Genomic DNA, 23556 nt, shown 5'->3' with positions numbered 1-23556 from the left:
ACTCTCAATTATTACATTTTGCATTACTACAATTTGCATCGAGTTCAACGCAGAATGTAATAAAGCAAAATGGCATAGATATATAAGATCTATTGAGCGCCGAATTAGCATAAAATGAAGTAATTGAAAATAACATTATTTAAAGATATGTTTAATTTTTAATTATTGCGTGCTTTAAATGAATCAAATAAATCTGTATTATCAATTAATGAGAGCAATATTGAGTTACTGTTCTCTTATATTGAATTAACGATATCATTTGTCTTAATAAGAGCGCGATTATTACAAGATCATCGTTTGAATCTCTCTCTCTCTCTCTCTCTCTCTCTCTCCATACACTCATGCAGTGTTGTATATGCAAATTATCTATGCACAAAGGATTTATGTACCTAAATGATATCCTGATTTATAAATCTGCAATACTCTGACAAGTAAATTATACAGTATAAGGATTCATGCACAATACAGGGTAACTATTCTACTCTGATACTTCCCCTGATTGAAGATAGCTGATCGGCACGGGCTAAGTGTGTCGCAGTCTGTACAATGGACAATGTTGTTTACTGTTGGAATACAAATGGAGTGTATCGTTTTGTTTCATGGATTATGCTAATAAAGGGAGTTTTACTACTACTTTGAGTATTTTCGACAAGTGTACACGTACATCCTCGGTCCTTTACAGATATTACGAGTAGACCCAGGTAAATAGTCATCCGCATTCGATGCTTTTTCATGACGAGCGTACATGACCATGTCTTCTTTATACGTACAGTAGCATCTATGTATTTGCATTTTGCTTGAAGTAAGTGTGAATGGTATAGATTTTATACTCTTTGCTTATTCCGTTTCATCAATAGATCTAGATAATAGATGAAATATTTCTCCGCGCTTTTGTATAGTTTTGACATATTTATTGCAAATGTACGCACATTCACGTAAAGAAAAGGCATTCTATATCTATTTATCCAAAGCTTTTAGAATGATTTACTACTGTACGATATGTTTATTGTAATTTTGAGCACTGCATGGTGTTTCAAAACGTGATTTCATTTCTTCTTGATGTCCTATAAATTAGTATCGGAGATGTACGTGTTACCTGTCGAAGCTACCCGCACAGGTAAATCGAAGACACTGATGTGAAATGAAGCGTAGCAAAACTCGTCCCCTTATTTACCATGCGAACCCTGATACATATAACAATAGAATATCCAACTAATATGGCGGATTAGCAAAGAAATATGGCGGACATATAGAATTATACTATATTTATTAATTCATGTCAGCTTTAAATATTTACGTATCAATGAAGCGAGTCCTACCCTATAGCTTTCATCCAATACATTTTGATTCAAGAAAGTTTAATAATTTATGTACACATCAAATACTTATGATGAACATTATTAAAGATCATATGTTTTATGTTTGTTTCACTTTAAAGAGATTCAGAACATGTGGGCGAATAGCAAAGCACTTTCCCATACTTTTGCACTAAAACATAAAACCAAGAGGACTTTAAGATCCGCGGTACTTTTTTGCTATACATGTATGTGATAAATATTGAACTTTAAGGAAGCAGTTGGTTCTTGGTGTTTATTCTGCTCTGATTACTGGGTGGGTTTTTTTTCCATTATTAATTTTTTTAATCAAATACAAGCTTCATTGCGCAGATGACTTTGACCTTTAAAACTTTTTATAAAGGCTAATCGAATGAACACATTTTTCAGTGCATATTTTGAGAGGATCTACGAGAGGTAAGCGACATTGCTTTATCTATACAATTGATGAAGACATAAATAAATAAATGTAATTCCAAAAATCCCATAAACAATGCGTGAACCAATCAATTAACAAGACATTAAACTGATCAGATTATTATATCTAAGACCAATAAAATAGGAAATGATATACAAGGCATTTATTTAGTTGCGGTCCTTCAAATTGACTTTTGTCATGTTTCATGATCTTTGGTAAATTCTTGATATTAGCATACTTAAATAAGAAACGGAAACCAAAAAAAACAAAAACGTATTTCATAGAAATAAATCTGTTTAAATTGATACAGTGAATAAAGAGGATCCGTATTGACTGGGCAGAATGTGGCTGTTATGATTCGTAACGCATGCACAAGCTAAAAGCCTTCATTACTCACTGAGTACCGGGTATGTGATCTGCAAGTCACATTTCTTGTTGGCGAAAATACACAAACAAAATATTTTGGAAAGGACTACCAGATCCAGTTGTTGAGTGTCTGTGGTGTTAAATGTCGGAGACTATACTTTTACATGTATTTTACAATCGTCGAAAAGCGGAAAATTTCCCCCCAGAAGCTGTCGACATTTTAAAGGGACTGGTATTATAACTCATTTAATGTTGACAACCAAAATTTTGACCTTCTGAATGCAAGAATAAAAGCTATATTTTAGCCTTAAATATGTGTTATGTAAACAAAGACTCGAGTCTTTTTATGTAAACAAATAAACAAGTGAAATATTAATTTTGTAACATAAAGCATCTTAATTTTGCATGGTTGTACATTTTAACTTTTAGATGACACATTTTACCCGAAGAATGCTTGAAATGTGAAAGTTATAATAAACTTAGATCGATATCCATTTCTTTTGAAAATTTCGTAAACAATAACGTACCGCAATCTTTGTTTACAAAATAAATAATGAACTCTCTAAAATGAGCTTCTGTGATAATGTATAACCTTAATTTTTGTGTGTGAAATTTTTAAAACATATTAGACAGTAGATTTTGATCATTAAAAGTGAAAAATAAAATTTGGGGGAAAATCGTGAATCAGTCCCTTTAACAACGTAAAAGGTGGGTTTTTTTTTTTTTTGGTTTTTTTTTACCGAGGCAGCTGCCTCGGTTGCCTCAATGGAAGCTACGCCACTGCATGCAATAGGATCCATAAAAAATAATGTAGGCCTAGGGCCACACCAATTTGTAAAATAGTTCTTCGGATTTTCAAACAAAAAAAGTGAGGCGAGAGGGCGAAATTATTTTACAAATATTATTTTTAATTTTGGAGATAAAAATTATGAGGCGAGCGAATACAAGAAATATAAATATTTTTAATTGAATTAAGTGTGATTTTAAAAAGCGGGCGCCTAAAAATAAAGATCTAAAATCATCAGATATCATTTGTTTATCACATAAACTTAATATTTTTCAACTTTGTTGATATAGTTTACAATAAATAAGAAGTATTTCAGGTTTCAAAGACTTATTTTCTTTATACCTAATACATGTACTTTGCAACATTAAAGTAATTCCACCCTCCTGTGATGTCATCAGATTTTACAAAATCAATTATTTATTTAGATTTATGCATGATAGGAACATAAATTTTGTTGGAGTATTTTCCAATACTTATTGTAAAAAATCTTGTTAGAAATAAACTATTTCAAAAGTCTAAGTTATAAAGGAATAATCAATGATACATGTCAAAATATTGAATCCAAGGGCAATAACTCTGTTTTATTGATTTCTTATCTAGTCTATTATGCGATAGATTTCCTTATTTTTTTTTACAGACATGTTGTATATTTTTGTGAAGATATAGTTTCATGAAATTGTTATGAATGTTACTATATCGTCATAACCAGTTTTTATGAAAATTTGATCACGTTGTTTAAGGAAAATAGCAATTTTCTGACGGTGATATATGATTCTGTTTATGTACGTCTTACATCTTAAAGTGTGATGACATATGTATTTTATTTGATAATTTGTTAGTTTTAACTCTAATGAATGGAAATAAATACACTTTTCAAACTTGTATCAGATAAAACTGTGAGTATAGAGTCACCTTAACTGATAAGGTCTTTTTGAAGAATTTTATTTAAGTTTCATTTCTACAAACTTTCGATTCAGAGATATGCATATTGCTAGGGACACATCCAGTTTTGACATTCATTGCAAATGCAATATCCATTGCATCGCTTTGAGCATTTTCTTGAATTTTGATATGACATCACCAAACCTTTTGTGAATTTGTCATTAACTGTCGGTCCGGTTTAAAATAGTCATCGATCAGTACCCCTTGCTTGTTGTAAGAGGCGAATAAATGGGGCGGTCCTTCAGATAGGACTGCAAAAACTGAGATCCTTGTCACAGCAGGTTTGGCACGATAAAGATCCCTCAGTGCCATAAGCGCTGAGCATAGGCCTAAATTCTGCAGCCCTTCACCGGCAATGGTAATGTCTTCATGTGAGTGAAATATTCTCAAGAGAGACTTCAGTCAATATATAGGCTAATCAAACAATCAATCATACGCTATCAATGTTCTCTAAATAGTGGCATCGAATAGTGCTTCAAAAGTTTCATCGGCTTCCGGTTCGATTCCAGCATAAGGAACAACTTCCAATCCAGTGTTATGAAGTATCGTACATATTAAGATAGACATCATGAATAACTTAACCGTATTACACTGTTAGGAAATTTCTCGAGAGCCCGCGCTTCTGTCATTTGTCAGCATATACATCAAGGTTATTTGTGCGCTTGTTGTAAAAACTAAAAAAAAATATTTACGGATATTTTTGAACACGCGGGCGGGTATTATTTTTTGATAATATTATAATTTGGATTTGTTACAAATAGAAGCGGCGAATCCGACGAACTAGATTACAAATTGGCATGGCCTAGAATTATTATGCAATATTTTAGTATTTTTATTCTTTTTCCTCCGAGATCATTGCCCCAAACGATGCTTCGTTTTGTTCAGTTCATGCAATATAGCATGACTGAATATCATACACAAGCTAATTCGTAGTTCAGAACGACTGTTGTAATTCGAATCATTTATATCAATACAAAAATAATCTTTGTTGAATATATGAATTTACGTCATCTGTGGTTGTCTAAAGGCGTGAGGCTGTCACTAGATCACCGGACACTATCATGGTATATTCCTTATGCTTTTCAAACTTGAAAAATATTAATTTTCAGGTTAAAATTCGTGGTACTTCACCTCAAGCTGATGACGTCTCTACACGAGTGAAAAGTTTTCATAAAACTACATGTACAAACAAAACACAAAATTTATCTGGATTAGTATCGTGATTTTCTTGGAAGATTGTGCTTTTGCTTCCTTGTTCTTTTACGTCCCATTCCAGAATTTACGAAGACGTCACCAGCTTTAGGAGATATTACCTTTGACCTTTGCATGGCGTTCAAGGTCTAACAGTTAAGAATATTTACCTGGGCGTCCGTGGGGATCCAGGTTAGAATAGGTCCCCAGTATCCCTTGCTTGTCGTAAGAGGCGACTAAATGGAGAGGTCCTATGGATGAGATCACAAAAAAAAACCAAAAAACCCCGCGGTCCCGTGTCTCAGCAGGTCTGGCACGATAAAGGTCCCTCCCTGCTCAAAGGCCGTAAGCGCCGAGCATAGGTCTAAATTTTTCAGCAATTCACCCTCCATATGAGTGAAATATTCACGAGTGTTCCGCAATACCTTAGAAAATAATTAATCAATTTTACCTGTGAGACGTATTTGTATATCCATAATTACTTAATGTTTAGAATGGGTGTCCAGAATTCCAAGGATGGGGATGTAGAGAATAACTGCAGACCAGATGATGACAATACCAAAAGTAAACACATTGAAGAAGCCCTGCAGCTTGACGTCGAAGATAGCGAAAGTGATTGTGACGGAAATGTCGAAAGTAAGAGGAATGCACATGCGCAAGATATCGCACTTTGTAGTCTCGCTTTTCTTAGATTCTTGCTCTCGAGACTTTGCACGAGCGAGAGTCTGGTATGATTCCTATTTTATTTTTGTGATTTCAAATCGTGGCTTATCGGTATTGTTTCTGATTGGCTGATAGAGAAACGTGGAGTGACTGAAGTTCGAAGCAACTGACAAAGTTTGTCTAAGGTAGCTTACTACACTAAAGCTTATATTCTGTATGACACCACGTCACAAGATGGCGATTTAAATGTGTTGTGAAATTATTGGTATCGATCGATTTGTTTGTCTTTCATTGTAACTCAGTAGTTAAAGCATTGGGTTGGAGAACCGCAGATCTCGAGTTCAAATCTCCCAGTGTTCTATTCATATGTGTTGAAATATTTTTTTTTGAAAATCATATTTTAATCCAAATTTGTATATATTGTTTGCCTTTTTGGCATATATCTTTATTGTATATCATCATATCTTTTATAATTAAATCATTTGAACTGATTTGAGAAACTATTTCTGGGTGTAGGGAGCCACCTTAATTACAGTGGCGAAATTTAAATTTTCAACTGGAAGACCCTCAGTTATCAATACCAAGATATTATGGTTTAACACAGTAAATAAAAATACCTTTGTTTGCTGTTTGATTTATAAGGAATAAAAACAGCATTTTTCTTTTCTTTCTTAGGTTTAACGCCCTCTACTGGTCACAAAATTGAAACAGGAATCAGACTTGAGCTCGTACAAAGTGTCATGAGCGAAAGTCTAGGGAAAGTGAGACTACACACACTTTGATATAATTTCGTACACTGTGACATCATCCTAAAAATCCAATAAAGATATCGCTATTAAACTTTAACATAACACTTATAGATATTATGACTTTGACCTTGGTTCATTGTCCTTTGACGAAAAAATTGATTAGAAACTTTTTATACCCCAGCATGTGAGGCAAAAACTTGGTAGATCTATGTTACTTTCGATATAGTGTCCTGGATAATATCAATATCTGGACACATACCCATACAAACACATTACATCGCCAAGTTACATGTGAAGTACTTGCATCATTGTTGCGAGAGGATAATTATATTAACTTCGATTTTTCCGTATGAATTACCATTACCTTTGACCGATCACAACACAGTTTTCATGAAACGTGCGTTCTGATAAATTTTATTAATTGTATTGTAAAGTAGAAAATGACAGCAAAGAACAGGTGGAGTGAAAATTACGATGCATTTGCTCGTAATGACGCATGCAATGCTTCTTATATTAATAGTAACATCTGAAATGGAGCAACTTGCCGAGTCGATGGATCCAAGAAATTACATCGAGAAATATCCGTTTGAAAACCTCGTCTTTGAAGGAGGCGGAGCAAAAGGAATAGCCTATCCCGGGGCCCTCAAAGTGAGATATTTTGATTGAGTTAACATCTGGTTATTTGTAAAATACTGTTATTATAACATTACAGTTTTCTTTAGTCATCCTTTGTTTAGTTTGTAACTGCCCGTCCTCGAAAATTTTACCGCGAACCAGAGTGTAGCATATAGGGTTTCACACTTTACCGACTACATGTGGTGTTTTTCTCCATACGACATACATGTTTATTTTCAAATCTTGAGTAGCATACCTTGATTCACGGCATCGGTTACTGTCGAAAACAATTTAAATCATGAACGGCATCATCAAATGTAAGAAATTTTCGACGGTGAACACGAGCACTAAAACGTTTCATTGTGAAATACCCCGAAGTTAGGATTCAACGTCATCCGTACGAAACTTTGAGCTAATTGTTTTGACTGACTATTGTCCAATCCAAACTTCAGGGTATTTCAGAATACATCTTAATTTGAGTTATTGATGGGATAGATTATTTCTATATTTGTAATCCCAATGCCGAACAAAAAATGGCATTGACGTGACATTTGCACACTAAACAATAACGTTGAACTCCTAAAATAATTCCTTTAATTTTGTTGAATAGAGGAACTCTGGATATTCCATGACGGTAACAATTTGATGACTAACCGGAGTTCTAGGAGAGAAGGATTTACTATGATACAGTTTCTGAAAACTATACTATGTACCAATATAAATTAAATTTAGCTACACATCTAAGTGTATCAACACATATTCTTTGTGAAAAAGATATTTGTTATGCACATGTAAATTGAACAATGGAATTGAAAATATGGAATTGAAAATAAGAAATGGAAAAACTTCTGATTTTTTTTTTAAAGAGTCGAGTCTCTTTAAGGTAAATATAATACATGTGGGTTTCTTCATCTATTTTACAAGGCTTTAGAAGATATAGGTATTCTCCAAAATATAAAACGATTTGCTGGCACGAGTGTTGGTTCTATAGTAGCTCTCATGACGGCCCTGGGATACAACAGCACTGAAATAAGTCAAATCACAAGAAGAGATCTGTCCGAGTATTATGGTACGGTATTAGTGGGTGATAATGTTTGATATATAGTTCAGGGTAAAAGATACATATAGAACTCAAATTAATTAAACCAGCTAGCTTTGTTGTTATCTCTTTTCCCCTTCTCTCTTCTTCTCCGTTTGTATCTAGTTTTATATATTGTGAATAGACGCCAGGTGGGGTAAGCTAAGTTTGATTCCTAACCTGTTGCGGTATTTGGGCTGGCAGCCATTCCACTCCTTGTATGAACACCTAGGGGAAATCATCGAACGGAAACTGGGCGACAAGGATGCAACTTTCGAACAGGTATTTATCTAAATATACCGAGTCAAAAGAAATTTATGTATGCTTCAATACACTACAATGAATATCTATCTAGAAATTAGAGAGATATTTTCATACACCTTCCAAAGTCCTAGACAATGTCGATAGCTTATTGAATAAACAAGAATTTTTTACTAATTTTTGAAATAAATGTTTCTGAACGTTACCAAATTTAAACTGAATATTTTCATGGAAACATGTTTTTATGACGATTTACTAGATATTAATGATGAATGCTTATATTTGTCTGAAATAAATTTCATTCTCCTATGATAGGTCGGTAACTATCAAAGGAATCGGTACAACTTTTCGCTTAAAATAGCAAACTTTCACATGCATGACGTCATATACGGGGGAGTGGTGACATAAAATTTTAATAATGCATACCAAAATTAAGATTAATTAATTGTGGCAGCATGTAACGATTATTTAGCACATACGGATGTTATAAAATATTTTGTTGAAGGATGACTTCAACTTCTTTGTCGTCTATTTCTCATTTTAATGTAGCAATAATCCATTATCTCCTGCATATGGTGTTCTACCACTCAACCGATTCAATGCGTGAGAGTGTGTCTGCGTATGATTAATTTTTAAATCGAGGCAGACTACTTACAAACAATTGATGTTGCAGTGATTTCAACAGTCTAGTTTATAAAGTCAACAATTCGCAAATCCTATGGCTGTTTTAATTATCTAATTTGCAAATACAACCTGTCAGGAGATTGGATGCTGTCTGACTGGATTCATTCCAATTGTTAGACCGTTCTTTACGTAAAGAATTTGACTACGGATTACTCTGTTTATCTGATCAACAGATAGGATTCACGGCGGATGTGAGCGGTCATCAGGGGATACTTACTCCTTTTAGGCACCTGATCCCATCTCTGGTGTTTCCAGGGGTCCGTGTTTGACCAACTCTCATACTGTTGTATTCTTGATGGGTTGTATGAGATTGATCACTGATCGCTATGTTTACATTTTCAATGTTCAGAATACTAAAGATGGGGTTGTTCCTAACACAGCAATAGAATTCGAGACTGAGAAGACGAATATAGCGCTGTTTGATGCGACGATAAATTAAAGACGTTTTTGTTGGCAGATGATCGTCGACATGCTTTGAATTAAAATTTAAGAAAAACGCGATAAGATTAAAATTTTAAGACTGGGCATGATCCTAGCAACGTGTTTAGATATAATAAGTATGTGTATTTTTTTCAATCGTGCATAAACTATTAATGTTATATTTTGCACACAGATAGAATAATAAGCAAACTACTTGAACTGAGGATAACACATGCACTGCTATGAAATAATTACAGAATTCTATTTTTATTTTAAATTGAGAAACTGAGTTGTATCATGGATCCGGTGTGTTCCTTGCATAAAAAGTGTAAAATAACGAAAATTTCACCAATGGGTGGAGCTAGCAGTTGCATGACACACTTTTACAACTCTATCGTGTAAATTAATTATTAAACACTTAGTATAAAACTCTCCGAAGTGTAATTTTCATTTGAAAAAGATTTACTGACAATATCTGTGCTTGCAATGATAGTCTTCCAAATTAACCCGGCAATGAACGTTGGAGATTTACATGATATGGACATTTTATCTCCCGCGGAGGACTACATTATCGCACGTGTGTGATGAAAGTGATTGATTGATTGACTGTATCTTGTTTAAAGTCTCTCTCGTCACTCATATGGACACGTCACCAAGACCGGCGAAGGGCTTCTAAATTAGGCCCTTACTCGGCGCTTACAGCCATTGAGTAGTGATGGTTCTCTAGCGTGCCACACCTACTGTGACACGAAACATCCGTTTTTAAGGTAATATCCGAGGAGCCGTGATATTCACTCCTGATACCGAGCGTTTGATGATGGAACTGTCACTACCTGTTTTAACGACTTAGGTTTTTCTCCGCAGGGATTCGAACCCCGGCCTTCCGCATGGGGGGCAAACGCTCTAACCTCTAGACCAATGCGGCGGTCTCTTAAACGACCAACTTTGTTGATATTAATGTAGATAATATTTCCGATATCATGGATATTACCTAAACACGTTTAATGATTATATCTTTTACTTCAAACCAACATGTGTCCCTTTGGGTGTAACGTGTGTCCCCTTGGGTGTTCGAACAGATTCGGTCTCAGTACGTCCAATTTAAAATTAATATTAGAATTGTATGGAATATCATTTAAATCAACTTCATCAAAGATGCGATTCATTTCTGTTTCATCATCACAACGCTGCGATCCATAACATGAAGTCCTCCTCGGTTGATAAAATCTCCAAATCATTGTACAAATCCATTTCGTTTTGAAGACTTGCACAATACGGCTAACAACGGTTAATGAAATGTTCCGAGTGTTTTGTGACAGACGGTTTTTCAACTGGTAAGATTTACAAACCGAACACGTCTTCTCAATGTTTGCATTTACATTTGCTCGACAGTAACCGATGTGAAGTGTGGCGGTCGCTTTAGGAGCACTTTAATCGATTTACATGTATTTGATTTGCCTTTTTGGTTTCCACAATCCGCACATGTGACATCGGTAGGGCTAATCATTGTTTTACATCTCATAGGTAAAAATCTTGGTCAGGCCTCCGTGGCCGAGTGGTTAGACCATCGCGCTCAAAATCACACGGCCTCTCACTTCTGGTCTCTTTTGAATCCCGCTCACGCCGGTAAGTGAGAAAGTTCCCGAGTTTACTTTCGGAAGGTCGGTGGTCTCTTCCCAGGTACATTGTATCTGGGTTCTCTCTTCCACCAATAAAAACTGGGCGCCACCAGATAACTGAAGAATTGTTTAGTGTGGCGGAAAAACATCAATCATCAATCAATACAGAGACGTCACAATTTTAAATTAAAGTGCTACAAATTAAACGATCATGGTATTTTTAAGCAGTGAGGGTTCTTTATCGTGCCAACGCCTACCGTGACGTGAGGGCTCACTTCAGCGAAGGAACAGTAACTACATGTATGTTAAACGCCTAGCGGTGTCGCGTCAAGAATTGAAACCGGGAACTCCAGGTTGCGAAGCGAGTATCCTAACCTGGATTAAATTTGGAACACCGTTACTTCTTATTATGGAAGCTGTTGTGGTTTTGGTTTCTTTTGTTCTTTAACGAAGGTGTACACAAGTTCGTCTTCCATGTTTTAAAAATATCTTTGAAGCTTTACAAGAAAACGGGAAAGGAATTGTGTGTCGTAGTGACAAATGTGAACAATATGGAGGAGAACTACCTACATCCCAAAACTACGCCTAAAATGCCGCTCAGAAAGGCAGTTCGTATGTCTATAAGCATTCCAGGTTAGCACCAGTACAGTTTCTAATTGTATGTACAGTAAAATGTGGTTGTTTTTTAAATTGGCGGTATGATACGCAGGACTTTGAGGAGGGTGTTTGTTATTCTTTTGAATGTTGTAAATTTGCCAGGTTTGATGCAACCCATTAAGCATACGGAATTCGATGTAGAAAATATATATGTAGACGGTGGAGTACTTTTCAACTACCCTATAGAATGTTTTGATGGTGAGTATGCCTGCGCTTTTGGTGAATACTAGTAAACCATTACTTACTTAAAAACAAATACATATACCTATTTTATATTTCATGACTATTCACGATTTAAAATCCGTACAGACAGTTACTGTCTTAAAATGCAAGTGACATGGACAGAGGAAGTGTCTCGCCGTATTTCTTGTTTTCGACCGGATCTTGGGTATCATTATTTTATTTCAAGACCGTTTTGATGCAATTTACTGACCTTACTACAAAATGTAGCTCTGTCTCTGGCGTTGCAATGCCAACTTTGAATAAAATCCGTCAAAGAATACATGCGATTATATTGTGGTATAATTTTTATTATGCCCCCCTTTGAAAAAGAGGGGGCATATTGTTTTGCACCTGTCGGTCGGTCGGTCTGTCTGTCGGTCGGTCTGTAGACCATGTGTTGTCCGCTCAATATCTTGAGAACCATTCACTTAATGATATTTCATATGTGGGTTAGTTATGAGTAGAAGAGAATCCCTATTGTTTTTCAGGTCAAAAAGTCAAAGGTCAAGGGTCAATCTACTCTGGACATAGGAATATAATGTCCGCTTAATATCTTGAGAGCCCTTTGCTTGAAAGACATCAAACTTGGCACACTGGTACATCCTAAGGAGTAGATGACCCCTATTGATTTTGAGGTCATGGTTAAAGGTCAAGGGTCAAACTGGGCATAGGAATATACTGACCATTCAATGTCTAGAGAACCCTTTGCTTGACAGACATCAAACTTGGTACGCCAGTACATCTTCAGAAGAAGATGACCTCCATTGATTTTGAGGTCACATGGTCAAGGGTCAAACTGGACATAGGAATATACTGTCCGTTAAATATATCGAGAACCCTTTGCTTGACAGACATCAAACTTGATACACTGGTACATCTTCAAGAGAAGATGACCCCTATTGATTTTGAGGTCAAAGGTCAAGGGTCAAACTTGACATGAGAATATACTGTCTGCTCAGTATCTTGAGAACCCTTTTCTTGACAGACATCAAACTTGGTACACTGATACGACTTCAGGAGAAGACGACCACTATTGATTTTGAGGTCACATGGTCAAAGGTTAAGGGTCACACTAGACAGGAATATACTTTCCGTTCAATATTTTGAGAACCCTTCGCTTGACAGACATCAAACTTGGTACACTGGTACATCTTCAGGAGAAAATTACCCCTATTTATTTTGAGGTCACATGTTTAAAGGTCAAGGGTCAAACTGGACATATGAATATACTGTCCGTTCAATACCTTGAGAACCCTTTGCTTGACAGACATCAAACGTGGTACACTGGTACGTCTTCAGGAGAAGACGACCCCTATTGATTTTCAGATCACATGGTCAAAGGTCAAGGGTCAAATTGGACATTGGAATGTACTGTCTGCTCCATATCTTGAGAACCCTTTGCTTGACAGACATTAAACTTGGTACACTGGTACATCTTCAGAAGAAGATGACACCTATTGATTTTGAGGTCGCGTAGTCAAAGGTCAAGGGTTAAACTGTACATAGGAATATACTGTCCGCTCAATATCTTGAGAACCCTTTGCTTGACAGACATCAAGCTTGGTACACTGGTACATCTTCAGGAGTTGATGACCCCTATTGATTTTGAGATCACATGGTCAATCCACTCTTGACATAGGAAGATATTGTCTGCTCAATATTTTGAATTGATGATACTACTCTCAATTAAATGATATGTGTGTGTATAACCCTTTTCAATTTTGCACCAGGGGGGGGGGGGGGGCATATGTGTTTTACAAACATCTCTTGTTATTTATTGGATTAACTTTCCTTGGATACACAAAGAGGGTGGTTGCAGGATGAATCCATATATCATGATATTCATTTTCATACAGAACAATGAAATTGTACACGTACCTTTATATATATGAAAAATAATGACACTGGGTGAATTGTAGTAATTTAGATAGTGAGATAGTGGATGGAAGGTCACCATACATGGTCAGCCATGACGGAAGGAAGCCTGCTGCTAGTAATTTAGAACATAATGTAATTAGATCCATCTAAAGGGTTTTAAAATCTTTAAATTATAAAATATACATGTGTAAGAATTCAGTAGGATATTTTAGCACCGATTTCTGTTAAAGACATTGATTCAAGTACGAAATAACTGTATGAGCAGGATGGTGGCTTTCAATGGAGAAGGAAGACTCGTTTTTTGCGAGATTACAACCTATTGAGAAGCTTCCTGTGATACTGGACAGACGAAACCGATTTGCAAGTGACGAGAAAAAATCAACGAAAACTCTCGGATTTTTATTGGTACCTATAATTAAACAACTCCAAATGTCAACTCTAAAATCCACTTTTGGGTAGAATTCATTTTACACGAGAGAAAACTGTAAGCTGCATGTATGTTTGCTTCGTGTAATTTGAATAAAGTTTATATTCTGAATAATAAATCATAACTAATATTTGCAATGCCAAAACAAGGCAGAATGCGTTATTGTCTTGTGGTTACAAAATTTGATAGAAACGGTTCAATTCTTAAGGAAGAGAAAATTAATCAATCTTCTGTAATATATTTTTATTTCTTTTTATGATAAAAACTGTATTGTGTTTATATCTAAAGAAAGAAATCAATGTGTTGTTATGGTCACATATTGGTAGATATCGCATGCACTATGTAGTACAAGAAACCTTGTTCAGTTATTTATTTTTATTTTTAATTAGTATTCTGATGATGAGCTGGAGACATTTAAGATAGCATTTGAAAGCAGACGGAGAACGAAGATAAAGTACCCCGACACACCGTTGGGAAGGTATATACAATAGATACATGTATGCATGTGTTGAGAACATATGACCAGATACTGAAAAATTGTTGAGTGTGGCGGGGAAAAAAGCATCAGAGAACATATGAAGAGCAAATATGAATATAAATTGTACTTCATTCTACACATCGTTTATGTTTCTTCTCCATGATTTAATTAAACCATCTCTATAGCTGCTTATATCGATGCGAACGACAATGTCCCGGTAACACGATGCAATATTATACAATTATTGATAGTCAGTACGATGCTTTAGTAACCTTCAAACTACACATTTACCCGCCTTCTCTGGGCTTCATATTGTACTTCGAGGGTATTGACCGAGAAAATGTCAATAATTATTTTATATATAACTTGATAATTCCAAACATTTAAAACGGGCTACTAGAGCCTTGAAAACGGTACCTGTTCGACCATGTTTAATTACAGCGTGAGTGCAAGACGTATACGAAAGTCATAAGGGATGCAATGTTTTAGGAAGTCATAGGGATACAATGTTTTTAAAGGTGATAAGGGATGCGATGCTTATTATATACCGAATAATTCAAAACATCGAAACCAGCTTTTAGAGCTTATCAAACGACACCTGACCGGTGGTGATAAATGTTTACAGTTGGAGTGTGAGATTTAGCAAAAATAACCACATATTCGAGTTTTCATTAGATGCCGAAAAATGATAGCCAATCTTATGGATTTGGGAATTCTCAATTCAATTTTTGTCTGATGTTGGGACAAATCAAATGTTACTAGTTACCGGGGCAGGCTACTGACAAATGGGTTGATGTTACAACGGTTTAAACAGTCTCGGTTAAAGTCAGCTTTTTGCAAATTATGTCTGACGTGTTTCATACCAATTGCTAGCCATTCCATACATACTAATTTTGATTACGGATTACTCCGTTTACATGGTCAAGATAATAGGACTCAGGGCGGATGTGAATTGACCACAGGGGTGCTTACTCCTCCTAGGCATTTCTCTGGTATGTCCAGAGGCTCTTGTTTGCCCTACTCTAAATTTTTTTTTTTTATAGAATTTAAGTGATTAATCATTTTACCTATTTTTTTTTTTTTTTTTTTTTTCATTTTAAAGAAAGTCGATTGACTTGTTGTCCTTTTGAAATATCGTCTAATCTGGTTTGATAACGACACTGTATATTCCCTGTATATGTTCAATATTCCATGATAATAGTACATGTAATTACATGTATGATCACGTAATATACCTGTATAGATGATTCTACCGGTATATACATCTACATCTATCTTTTTCCCCCGAGTCCTGAATATTTTAAGAGAATTTCAGGCATTGTGTTGTTATTGTTGTTCATATTCTTTATCTCATTCAAGTTGCAAATATCATTACAACAGAAAAGCTGCCCAAAATCAGAAGGACCGGCAGAAATTGAGAAGAGAACACAGGGCTACAGTTACGTCTGTAAACAAATTTTTAAAAGTATGTACACTGTGAATATGCATCCTAACTTAATGTAAAATATTTTATTTAAACACATTTTTGTAGAAACCTTAGAATAAGACCGGCGAACATTAAGTGGCAAAAAATGAAATATACAACATTCTTGATGTTCATATAGATCTGTTAAAATATTTGACGTCACAATGCTAACGCAGCAGTCTAGGTGTTTCGACGCGCGCGGATGGGAAATATTTTCAGCACGAACTCCCTTAAAATTGAAATTTCCAAAGTGATTTTCAATCAATTTACTCCTATCGTATTAATGAATTAGAATGTAAAACGTTTAGTAAAGCGTATTCAAAACGAAAGTATGAGGTCTATAAGAGATAAAATACACGGGAAACATAATTATTAGTTCCATTTTAATAATCCATTTAGCTGATCACAGAACAATGAGCGGGTAATAGAAAAACTGCAATTCCTGATTTCAATCAACAAGTGGCTTCCACTTCAGGTGCAAAATATTTATGTAAGATCAACTTTTTAAAATTGAATTCATCCACACATGTACATGTAACTCGTATACTCATTAAAGCATATTTGTACGGTTAACATTTCTGTAAAACGGTGTATGTGTACATGTATATAACACTCGATTTACGAAGAAAGCTGTCCTCCTTTCTCATCCATATAAAATACATATTTTATTGCTATCGCAAAAACGTTAATTACTAGCAGCGCTTTCATAGTTTTGAACAAGACTGCGTTAAATTATATGTGTACATTGTATATATGATATACATTAAATTTAAAAAATAAAACCCACAAAATCAAATTTCATTGCAAGCGCGTTGTTAGTACAGTATGTTCTCACCTGTGCGCGGCGATACGCTTTGCGCTGAGTTAGCATCCGCTCATTGTATTGTGACATAAATTGTTTTGATAAGGAACAGATGAACATGATTCATTTATTGCTTTCTTTATTCAAGTTATAATACATTAACAATATTAGATGATTATTCATATTTGTATTTTCTATATTTTCAACAGATATTAAGTGAACACATCTTAGATAAAGATGAATTCATCGACAGAAAGGAATTGGAGAAAACACTTGAAAATGTATTCAATCTAATACTCTCTCTCTCTCTCTCTCTCTCTCTCTCTCTCTCTCCGACCAAACCTACTACACTGTAAGTGAGGACGTCCTCACTATGTGTAGAAGAGAATACACACATATATTATTCTAAATGCAAAAAAGTACTATGTTAGGTATAGCTCTAGGGATATCTATAAAAGTTTATCTAATACTCTCTTTCGAATTATGAAAAAAACTGTTTTTGAGAGAGAATATTAGTAAGGACATGTCTTCACACCACTTGCCCTCACTAAGCTAATATTTTGTATCTACATCTTTCACTTATGTAGGTCACATTTATGAGGACATAATTGTGAGTATTTTTTTTTGGTGTCCTCATTGTGCAATTCTGTCCTCACAACTTCTGTCTATTGGTTGAAATTTGTTCTCACTTTACACGTTTTACTGCCCCCATATAAAAGTGGAGAATGAAATTTCTATTCACATCAAAGCAATATTAGCTCTAAATCTTAATTTTATTTTGTTTAAAAATATGCTTTTATGAATTTTGTATGTAAGTTTAACCATGTTCATTAATAAAATGAAAACTAAGTTTAAAGTTTAAGATATTATCAAGATAAAAATTTCAGTTCTATTGAATATATAGCAATAATGTAATTTTGTTTCATTCAGAGCCTCTGAGTGTTTTTTACACGATTATTACTACCAAAAGTTTATAAACCTTATTTGGGGTGGGGGCAATAGCACGCATAAAACGCAAAGTCCATTCTTTGCCGCGGAATTAATTCAAACTTTGTATTGTCCATTCTCACTATTCAAAATCATTACTTTTTTCTAATTGAATTTGCAACACACTACACCATAACATTTTTGAATACTTAAAACGTAAGATTTTACACATGGAGTATTCTCTTTCCAAGGTAAAAAGATCGTACTTCTAACAATAAAACTACATATAACTATTCTATCATATTGATATATTAATTCAACATTATATAGATAAAGAGAGACTGGTACTATAGGTTGCATACCAAAGAAACAAATTTTACTTGTAGTTAATTATAAGTGCAACCTTTTGATAAGGGATCAAAAACCACTAATTTTCGGCTATTGATCATGTGTTATGGGTGCTATGGTGATTTGTAAACATGTGATCCAGTAACATAAATCCAATCTATATTTTAGGAGAATCTTACTGACTGTGACAAGCATCGCCTGTTTGGGAAAAACGTGACTTTTGACGAAGTGATGACGAAACTAGACAAAGACGGAAATGGAAAGGTAATTAGAATAAACATACTGCTTGGGTGCGCTCGATTGAGCTGTTCTGGAAACGCTTCGAACACACTGTTTACTATGCTTTTATTGTGAAGTCGTGGACTTTGAACTGTCATATTGAAGTAAAAATAAATATCCAGTAACATCATTTCTATAGTTCAACATAGGTTACATTGAACTTTAAAAATAATAAACAATTCAGATCAGTCCCCTGAATTCCAATATCTGGAGTAGACTGTAATTCCGATTATTTCCGTAAATTGGGTGAAGCATGTTGATAAGCATGGCAACACTGATCATGTATTTAAACGTTTTAAAAAATGATGATAGAAATACCAATGAAAATACAAAATTTAAAAAATTTATTTCCCCACTGTGCACATTTGGAACAATTAAAATTTCATAGTCGCAAATACCATATTATTGATTCGTCTGCAACACCTATTGGACGGGTACTCTTCACTTGTTTTGGGAATTCCGATAATTCTCCCAGAAAAAATGCCAATGGGGTGCAGAGATACATGTATTTCCAAGGATTATTCAAATTGCGAGATGAAACTTAAAATCCAGTTACTGTACTTTATAAAAAAGAAACATTTAATTCAGAAAACAAAACTATTAGACTACTTTCCATGTAACATTCTTTCTTTGTTTGCTTTTCACTAGATCAGTTTTCAAGAGCTGGTTTCATTTATCGAAGAGAAGGGGATTTCGGTGTTCCATAGGAGACTGGGATTCCGCAGGCAGAATGTGGACACAGTCCTGTCACTTTTACAAACCTTGTACACGATGTTGTCGATGAATATCGTACGAATATCAGCCAGTGTAAGTTTTCTAAAGGGCTTACAAACAGTCCCCTCGACAAAATGAACAAGAACCCCATGGACCATATTGCTCATCTGAGTCACCTTGGCCAAGCCATTGTTCAGCTGTTGTGATTCATAAAAGTTTTTCTTTTATATCAATCTTTATTCCCATGGAAAAAATTTAACCCCATATTGTCGCCCCAACCTATCACAACATAACTGAAAACGAATTTACATAACACAGAAATGCCTCAACACCAATATGACTAACATGATCTTGCTGTTCTGGACAAGACCAAGGTTAAAATGTGATAGATCATGATATGATACGAAAGACATTGTCATAAGAAAGAAATCTATATAAAATATGAAATCTATATCTTAAATAGTTCAGGAAATATCGAATAGGTCAGGCTGTTTAAGAAAGTAGTTCAAGTTCACAAGATCAAATATGATTGTATCAAAAGGTCTTCTTGCCATAAAGAATATATACTGTATACAAAATATGAAAGTCCTACCTTGAATGCTTCAGATCTGCAACTATTTAATGTGTTGCATTATTTCAAAGATAGGTCAAATTTCAAGGTCACAAGGTTAAAGTTTATAGTATGAAATGAAAGGTATTTTTGTCATAAGAAATTTATATACACAATAAAGGTTTGACTTGAATGGTTCTAGAGATAGACGTCGTTCCATTTCATACCAGACGTACTCGATCGGCGATAAATCGGGGGAAACAGCTGGCCAAGGCAAGACATCGACATTCTGTTGAACAAAAAAGTCCCTGACTACACGTGCAACATGTGGCCTTGCGTTGTCTTGCTGCAGAGTGATGTGATTTTGCTGTCTCTGTATGAATGGTATCACATGGCGCTGAATAATTTCGTCTCGATAGCGTACGACGGTGAGATTTCCATTGACAATTTGTAGAGGGGTCCTCCACGTGCTGTTATTCCACCCCACACCATAACACTACCTCCACCTAATTGTCGACGTTGTACAACACAAGCGTCCTGGTACCGACCCCCCCCCCCCCCCCCAACCAACGCGACGATACACTCTACAACGGCCGTGCTATCCAAATGAAATCTGGATTGATCAGTGAACAGAATATTGGCCCAGTCCTGTATTCTGAATCACAGATGTCGTTTGCACCACGCTAGTCTAGCGATACGATAACGTTGAAGCAGTATTGGGCGCACCGCTGGACGTCTTGGTCTGATGTTGTGCTCGGGCAGACGATTACGCACAGCTCTTGGACTGATTGGTCGAAGTCCAGGATTGCTACGAACAGTCAAACTTGCTGTCTGGAAACGATTTCTCAAGTGCACAGGTCTAATGTGGTTGTCCTGTCGACGTGACGTCACACGAGGATGCCCAGAACGTGGTCGATCCCGAGTGTTACCAGATTGTTGGAAACGTCTCCATAATGACTGGACGGTGTTCCGATGAACTCCAAAGTGTCTTGCTAAGATAGTTTGTGCCATTCCAGCTTGAAGCATCCGAACAGCACGATTACGTTGGTTTTCGCTGAGTCGTGGCATGACAGAAGGATAAATTTTACAAACAAACCTTTTACACTTCTTACTCCAAACAGTATTGGCCAGTAAAACTCGTGCGTGCGAACACTTCAATAAACAACATGTGTTCACTAACCATGAAAAAGTCTGTGCATCTGAGTCGGGTACTATCCGATATTGTTCAAAAACATCACCTTTATCGATTGTTTACATTTTATAAATATAAACAGTAAATAAAGAAAAATTATACTAATTTTTTTAATGCAGTTTCTTTTTTCCGCTAATATACATGTAGATGAAAAGGAGAAGAAAAACAATGATATTCAAATTTTTATTCTTATATTAAAGGGGAAGGATTTATCGCGAACGGTGGGCCTTAACACTCATTTTGTGGAAACTTTGACAGTTGGCTTAACCGAAGAGGACATCAAATTCATTCAAAAGGTATTATTCTCATCATTGAAATTGAATAACTAGTCGCAGCAGCCAAGTATCTACGGTGCTAACTATACAACCAAGAGGCCTGGGTTCAATTCTCGAACCCGGCGATCTTCGGATGAGACCGTAAAAACCGAGGTCGCGTGTCACAGCAGGTGTGGCACGATGAAGATCCCTCCCTGCTCAAAGGCCGTAAGCGCCGAGCATAGGCCTAAATTTTGCAGCCCTTCACCGGAATTGGTGACGTCTCCATATGAGTGAAATATTCTCGAGCGTGACGTTAAACAATATTCAATCAATTGAACCCGGCGTGGCCTGAAACTTAAGACGTTTAACATAGGTAGTGTCTGTTCCTTCGCCAATCGTCCGGTATTACAAGTGAAAATTACAGGTCTTTCAGATATGACTGGCAACAGGTCTCATGTCACGGTAGGCGTTGGTACGATAAAAAACTCTAATTGCTACGGAATTAACAATCATACATAGATCAAAATTTGTGAGACTTCACCTACAGCTAGTGACGTCACAATATGTGTATTAAAATTCCAGAATTTATATGTAACTTATTGTGATTGCATACAGTGTGCATACTCATTTTCGTAATACCAATAACTTTTTTTGTAGGACAGTTACAATACCACGATGACATTTTTGAAATCATTTGCCGCAAAGATGGAAAAAAACACTTGAAGTTTTCTCAGTGCCGTAAAGAACGAAGAAATGTCTGTCTCGGAAGAAGCATGTCATACCAATTTTCCGGAAGCATCACAAATGAAAGTGTATTCTTTATTCTATGTTCGTATTTATTTCACCGTTATACAAACTAAACGAACTATGAATATATTTAAATGTGTTTACTACTATATCACGTATTTTGTGTAACATGGAATGGCTGCATCATTACAAAAGTTTGAGAGTCTCTATAGGGTGTCCTGTATTTTTAAATCTACGACTGATTACAAAACAAATCCATACAAAAGATCATGTGCAACTTCTAATACAATATCCAAACCTATCTACATGTAAATATTAGTTCGACAATTTATTTAAGGAATGACTTTAATTCTGGGGCAAGTTATACGAGTACAACCTGGTTTGGGTCAGTTTACGCTTTATAATCCGCGAAGCGGATTATAAAAAAGCGTAAACTGACCCAAACCAGGTTATACTCGTATAACTTGCCCCAGAATTAAAGTCATTCCTTATAATTTAATGCAAGAGACAAAGATGCTAACCTTCGTTTATCAAAATGTACATAAACTCGGAAAAAATACAAGTCAACCAAGCAGCGCAATGATTTACTTAACAACAGCGACACGAAGCGTCTAGCTGCGAAGCCAAAAGTCGCCATCTTTAATCTTAGTTCTACGGACCCTAGCCATTTATCAAAATATTGTATCGAAAGTGAAGTTTATCATGATAGAAAATATGTGTAGACTATCCATGTAATGCGTATTTCGCTGCCCTTTAGAGATAGAGATCGACTTTCAAGTCGCTCATTTCCGACAGATTGAGAAAATACGGTAAATTGCATTGTTTAAGCCTACCCAAAATAAATCTTCAAATATCTGAAAATGCAATCATTTACGGCTTTCAACTCTGTGAAAACTTCTACTAAACGAAAACTTACCCTTGTATGCAATGTTGTCGCTAATAGTAAATCCGACACAAGAAAATATGTAAGCAAGTAACAAATAGCGATCCACATGTCAAAGTGTCTGACGTCATGTGATAAAATGTGATGTATGAATTTTTGTTTGCTTTGTTGAAAGACGGATCAAGGAATGAAACAACGCACCCCCTCCTTTTCCCCAGTGAGAAATGTATTTCAAAATGAACAGGGTAGTGATTACTTGGCAAATCATTAATTCGAATATAATATCTTTGTTTTAATCTATTAATAGTATTATTCGACCATACAATTAGAGAAAGATGTTTTACAAAAGTGATTTGCGTACAAGTAGGCCTAGTTGCTAATATTGACAACGAGAAAACAACATGTGTATCAAACCGAAGTATCTTATTGTGCACGTTGATTTTCTATTCCACAGAAGGCTGAAAACAGTGCTGCGATATAAATTTAGAGAGAGAGAGAGAAAAAAAATAGTTCCGACATCTGGTTGTCAAGGGGGTGTGTCCCCATACCAAACCAGGTTATACAAAAATAACTTGCGTTCCTCAATTGGAATTTGACCAATCA

The 23556-nt window shown here is 35.5% G+C and overlaps 1 protein-coding gene across 3 annotated transcripts; it reads left to right on the top strand.

Annotated features, from left to right (window-relative positions):
- The first annotated feature begins 458 nt into the window (after positions 1 to 458).
- LOC125681450 (uncharacterized) lies at positions 459 to 22460 on the top strand. 3 transcript variants are annotated; one of them, XM_048921554.2, is made up of 16 exons: positions 459 to 701; positions 1725 to 1751; positions 5532 to 5674; positions 6971 to 7098; positions 7990 to 8134; positions 8289 to 8425; positions 11625 to 11760; positions 11887 to 11982; positions 14150 to 14289; positions 14701 to 14789; positions 16170 to 16254; positions 17266 to 17337; positions 18500 to 18595; positions 19259 to 19417; positions 21267 to 21362; positions 21981 to 22460. In XM_048921554.2, the coding sequence occupies exons 3-16, from the start codon at positions 5533 to 5535 to the stop codon at positions 22044 to 22046; spliced, it is 1587 nt and encodes a 528-aa protein (XP_048777511.2). In that variant the 5' UTR covers positions 459 to 701; positions 1725 to 1751; position 5532; the 3' UTR covers positions 22047 to 22460. The 3 variants fall into 3 exon arrangements, with proteins under 3 accessions (XP_048777511.2, XP_048777512.2, XP_048777510.2); XM_048921555.2 differs by lacking the exon at positions 1725 to 1751; XM_048921553.2 differs by having other exon boundaries at positions 459 to 1751.
- The last annotated feature ends 1096 nt before the right edge of the window (positions 22461 to 23556 follow it).

This window comes from Ostrea edulis, chromosome 2 (genome assembly GCF_947568905.1).
Source record: "Ostrea edulis chromosome 2, xbOstEdul1.1, whole genome shotgun sequence".
Classification (NCBI taxonomy): Eukaryota; Metazoa; Mollusca; class Bivalvia; order Ostreida; family Ostreidae; genus Ostrea; species Ostrea edulis.
This window is presented reverse-complemented; position numbering and strand designations above follow the sequence as displayed.

What these genes read in the sequence shown, in the direction of transcription:
- LOC125681450 (XM_048921553.2), top strand. Translation starts at nt 1,708, where the DNA reads ATGAACACATTTTTCAGTGCATATTTTGAGAGGATCTACGAGAG. An exon ending in AGGATGCAACTTTCGAACAG is followed by an intron (nt 8,426 to 11,624) that starts GTATTTATCTAA and finishes ATATCTTTGAAG; the next exon opens with CTTTACAAGAAAACGGGAAA. An exon ending in AAACTCTCGGATTTTTATTG is followed by an intron (nt 14,290 to 14,700) that starts GTACCTATAATT and finishes ATTTTTAATTAG; the next exon opens with TATTCTGATGATGAGCTGGA.